The 5,322-nt window shown below is 40.5% G+C and overlaps 1 protein-coding gene across 1 annotated transcript; it reads right to left on the reverse strand.

Moving 5' to 3' along the window:
• Positions 1 to 3,442: 3,442 nt before the first annotated feature.
• LOC120858434 (60S ribosomal protein L13a-like) lies at positions 3,443 to 4,099 on the reverse strand. Its single transcript, XM_040234494.1, is given in 2 exon segments — positions 3,443 to 3,990; positions 3,992 to 4,099. Coding segments are annotated over 2 exon segments (612 nt in total). The 5' UTR covers positions 4,085 to 4,099; the 3' UTR covers positions 3,443 to 3,471.
• Positions 4,100 to 5,322: the final 1,223 nt, after the last annotated feature.

Consider the following 5,322-nt stretch of genomic DNA (forward strand, 5'->3'; position numbering starts at 1 on the left):
TAATGTTTAGCATGTTTACTGTTGGCTAATAATAAGGCCACCTTCTGAAATCAAAATGACACCTAAAAGAGGGTCATTGTGCCTTAATCAGCAGGAAACAGTGGGAAAAGGAAAATAAAGTGTCATGGTTTAATTACCAGTGGCACCAATTGTTACCTCATACGTAAATACTTTCTCATCAATTTCCTCAAAGAGGAAATTTCCTGATAAAAGAGAGATGATTACAATGCTTCCAAGTGTGGGAGATTTCTGTAATGAGAAGTTGCTTCTCTTTTCTTTTCATAGCTTGTCAGACTAGAGGTCATCCAACCTAAGTACTTTATTAGCTGGTGAGAAAATATGCTTGAATTGTGAATCACAATATCCAAATAACTAGGTGATCTGTTGCATTTAGGTTGCCTTGTGTCTCTCTATGTGTATGTACATGTATACATATGGCCTTTTATTTAAGTGAGATGGTATACAGTTTCCTAATTTCCAAAGATGTCTAAATATTAAGCCACCATTGTAAGAATAAGACATCACCTTATCTAAACAGTCAGGGTAAGAAATACAAAGAGGGAAAAGATAAAGAGAAAGGACAGTTGGAAAGAGAAAACTTGGGTGTGCATTGCATGTTACTCATCCCCTTTTAAAGGTATTTACATTACTGCCCATGAAATCTGAGGCTCAGTCTGGATTTGCTAACATTGCTATATATGGATATTGATACAGTATACACAAATATTTTATTATGATGAACCAAGAAGCAGCTATATACACTGAGAAAACTGGGAAGGAAATACGACTGTGTACTGACGTCTGAGTCGGAACAGAAAAATGTTCTAGACTTAGAAAAAACTACAGACAGAAATCTACAAATGATGCCTTGGACATGTGATGTAGCTTACTGACTGCCATTTTATGATGAAAACCAAAGCTGTACTAATAAGTGACTACATTGATACAATACATTATACATGGAAAATGTCTTACATTTTAGAAATAATGATAGAATAGGATTATTTCAATAAATTGTCTAGAGCTATATTTGTAAATCCTATAAAATATTCTAAGTTCTCAAAATATGTATGAATTTAATAGAAAATTTTATCTGTTGATATTAATTTTTTCCCCTTAAAGCCAGCTAGCAATCTGACATTACTTAGGGTGAGGTAATCAAATATTTCCTATTTTACATAAAGACATGTTCTAAAAATAAGGTTGAAAATGTTCACTCTGGTTACTCCATCATTGTGGTTATATATGGTATGGTTAATTGCAAGACCTCAGACATATTTTTTGGCCTTTGTTAGTTTTTCTTGATGTGAAGATTGTAAGAGATTTTTGAAAATAAGATCCAACACACCAGTTTAGCAGTGGGAGTAGTATAAATTATAGCTCTAAGGGGAATCTCAAACATGAAATTATGGCATCATTGGAAGCAAATTATATTAATAACATAGTAACTAGGAATTGGCCTTCCCAGGTGGTGTTAGTGGTAAAGAACCCAGCTGCTAATGCAGGAGACATAGAGATGCGGGTTCAATCCCTGGGTCAGAAAGATTCCTTGGGGAGGGCATGGAACCCCACTTCAGTCTTCTTGCCTGAAGAATTCTATGGACAGAGAAACCTGGCAGATAACTGTCCATAGGGTCACAAAGAGTCGGATGCGACTGAAGCAACGGAGCCAACATGCAACTAAAAATTCATTTACCAATCCTTTTAAGATTGAGGTGCTAGGTGGATAAAGAAACTGATCAAATTTAGGATGGTAGAAACCTGGTGTGATCTTGGTAAGAACTAAGATTAAAGTGACCATATTTTGAACTATTTCTTATAGGACTAAGGCAAAACTGAAGGGAGTGCCTGCTGTATTATATTATTGTACAGTAGTCCAGAGTGTGGGCTCCAGATTCAAGATGTTTTTATTTGGGGCAAGTCACTTGTCATCTCTATAACACAATACCAGATTTACAGAGTTGTTCTGAAGATTAGATGACGTTAACATATTTAAAGATTCTAGCACAAGCCTAGCATATAGCAAGTTGCTCTAAAATGTTATCTACACTATTATAAACTGCCACCACTATTAGTGTTAACACTCTGTGAGGAATTGTGGAGAGGATATAGGAAAGCAGAAGAAAGTTATAACAATGTTCAAAGAGAAGAAAATAGAATATAAAGATAGCCTTGAGAACTTGATATTGATTCTTGACCAAAAAAATAAAAAATAAATAAAGAAAAAAGTAGCCATCAGAAGCCAAGACGGAACCATTTGAAATGAGTCATCAGTTCAAGTAAAAATTTTTTGATGGAAATGTGACAGAAATGTAGACAGATAATCAACCTCACACTTCAGCACCAAATATCATTAGGTATAGGGTTTCTGAACTTTAGTCAATAGAAAAGCTATTTTTTTTTCTTATACTTGTGAACAAGATAAAGGGAAATAAAAAACAGATGCTTGAACAGCTAATTAGAAAAATAATCAGTTGGGGAGCACTATTCAAAGGGTCCAGATCAATAAATTGGTGTAAATATATAAGAGCTTCCCTGGTGGCTCAGACGGTAAAGAATCTGCCTGTAATGCAAGAGACACAGGTGTGATCCCTGGGTAAACATGGAAGAGAATTTCTAACCCTGTTTCAGAATTCAGCTTTCATTGTCCCCTATGGAATGTTGTTGTTGTCGTTCAGTCACCAAGTCACGTCCCACTCCTTGTGACTCCTTGAACTGCAGAACGCTAGGCTTCCCCAGTTCCTCACCATCTCCTGGAGTTTACTCAAGTTCATGTCCATTACATTGGTGATGCCATCCAGCCATCTCATCCTCTGCCACCCTCTTCTCCTTATTCAATACATTAATTTACAAAACGTGTCCCCTGTAGAATATGCTTTATAAATTAACATATTGAATGATTATTACTATAACAATAGTGAGAAGTAAGAAAAATTTAAGATTATTTATTTTCTACCCACAGACCAGTCTCTCCTTTTATTTTTATTTTTATTTTTATTTTTTCTTTAAAAAAATAATTTATTGGTTTTGGATCACAAAATATAGGGAAGACACAAGGGCGATGCCTGTGACCCCTTGGCTGAAACTTCTCTTCCAGAGACACTTTTGGGGCATTCTCTCACATCCTAACAGCTGCAGAGTATAGTATCCGACCACGTGGGAAGCATGAACAGACTCCCTTAAGTCATGCGAATCCCTTCCAATAGTCTTCCAGCTCACTTCTGCCAATATTGCAACTGGACTGGCTGTTCCAACTGTTCGTCTTAAAAGTCTCACGAACAAAGAGGCTGCAGACCAGCGATGCCTGCACAGCCCCTGGGCCTGCCTACACTGACTAATGCCCCTTGGCTATACCCCGTCTGCCTGTGGCACCTGCATGGCAGCCCCTGGGGGCCCCCACATCCTAGGGTGGCAATGGAGGAAGGGCAGGCCAGGCCAAGCATGAAGAATAAACAGTCAATTTTATTTGGCTCAGACTAGGAATCCGTGAGTCTTGAGGACCTCTGTGAATTTGCCAATTTTCTTCTCGATGTTCTTTTCAGCCTGCTTCCGTAGCCTCATGAGCTGCTTCTTTTTCCGGTAGTGGATCTTGGCTTTCTCCTTTCTCTTCTCCTCCAGGGTGGCTGTTACTGCCTGGTACTTCCAGCCAACCTCATGAGCCAAGCGCCCTAGGTAGGCAAACTTGCGAGTAGGCTTCAGACGCACAACCTTGAGGGCAGCAGGAACCACCATTCGCTTTTTCTTGTCATAGGGCGGTGGGATCCCATCAAACACCTTGAGGCGCTCCAGAGCAGCCTGGCCCCGCTTGGTCTTGTGGGGCAGCATGCCACGCACTGTCCGCCAGAAGATGCGGCTGGGGGCTCGGAAGTGGTAGGGGCCACGGGAGGGGTTGGTGTTCATCCGCTTGCGGAGAAAGGCCAGGTATTTCAATTTATTTCTGTAGAAATTGCCAGAAATGTTGATGCCCTCACAGCGCACAACCACAACCTTCCCGGCCCAGAAGCACCTGCTTGGCCACAATGGCTGCCAGGCGGCCCAGGAGATGGCCTCGGCCATCAAGCACCAGGACCTGCCCCTCCGCCATCTTCGGCAGCCGCCTGGGCTCTCCTTTTATTTTTAATAAGACCCCTGTTTTCTTCAGCTGTGAACTCGATAGCAGCCTTATGCTCAAGGGTAAAAACATCACCCCAAACCCCAGAATCATGACTGATTTAAGACAATCATTGTGCCACCACATCAGTTACCAATGATTAATTTGGAAATGGGCATAAGAGAACATTTTGACCTTTAAGGAGAGTTGACTGGGAAAGTTTCTCAGAGACATGACAAAGACAATGTTTCTTAGGGTCTTTGGATCTTATCATGAAGAAGAGATGGCTGAACACGCCAAGGTCATCTAGAGATCATGGTGGGAAGAAGTCAACACACAGAAGTATAGCAGGGAAGAAAGAGAAAAAGGCCCCGGTCATTGACAATGTCCGTGAGCCACTGAATAAACTAACCTCTGGACATATGTGTGAAGTGAAATTTCCCTATGATGACAATTGAAACTGACTTTTCTTTGATGTCCTTGACTTGCAATTTGCATTCTTAGTTATTACAATATACAGTCTTTCCAATTAAGATACAGAAAGAAAAATCATTAACTTTTTACGGGGATAACAAATATGTTGAGTGGCAAATTAAAATCCCAAGAACTTTGAAAGAGAGATGGTGTTTGCTGAAGGTGCTTTTCTTTTTCTTTTTTTATTATTTATTTATTACTTTACAATATTGTATCGGTTTTGCCATATATCAGCATGAATCTGCCATGGGTGTACACGTGTTCCCAACCTGAATCCCCCTCCCACCTCCCTTTTGCCTAGAGGGCTTTTGTTGGTTTAGGCTATCTTGAGTTCCACATCTGATGACCTTGTAAGAAATTGTGTGTGGAGTCAAAGCTGAGAATACAATAAAACATGGTGTGTGGGTGGGGTGGATTAATGCAGAAACTCTGAGGCCCCAAAGCCCTATTACTTCAGGGTAAATGTGAACAAGGTGTTAAATCTGCCTCTACCCATACTCTTCTCTCTAGGCTCTTATAAGAAAACTTTCTCTGCCACTTAACAGAGCAGGGCTTCCCAGTAGGTGTGAGTGGTAAAGAACCCTCCTGCCAACACAGGAGACTTAAGAGACACGGGTTCAATTCCTGGGTTCAGAAGATCCCTAGAAGGAGGGCATGGCAACCCCACTCCAGTATTCTTGTCTAGAGAATCTCACAGATGTGTTTGGAGGGCTACAGTCCACGGGGCCGCAAAGAGTCATACACAACTGAAGAGACAG

Source organism: Oryx dammah, unplaced genomic scaffold, assembly GCF_014754425.2.
Source record: "Oryx dammah isolate SB20612 unplaced genomic scaffold, SCBI_Odam_1.1 HiC_scaffold_29, whole genome shotgun sequence".
Lineage (NCBI taxonomy): Eukaryota > Metazoa > Chordata > Mammalia > Artiodactyla > Bovidae > Oryx > Oryx dammah.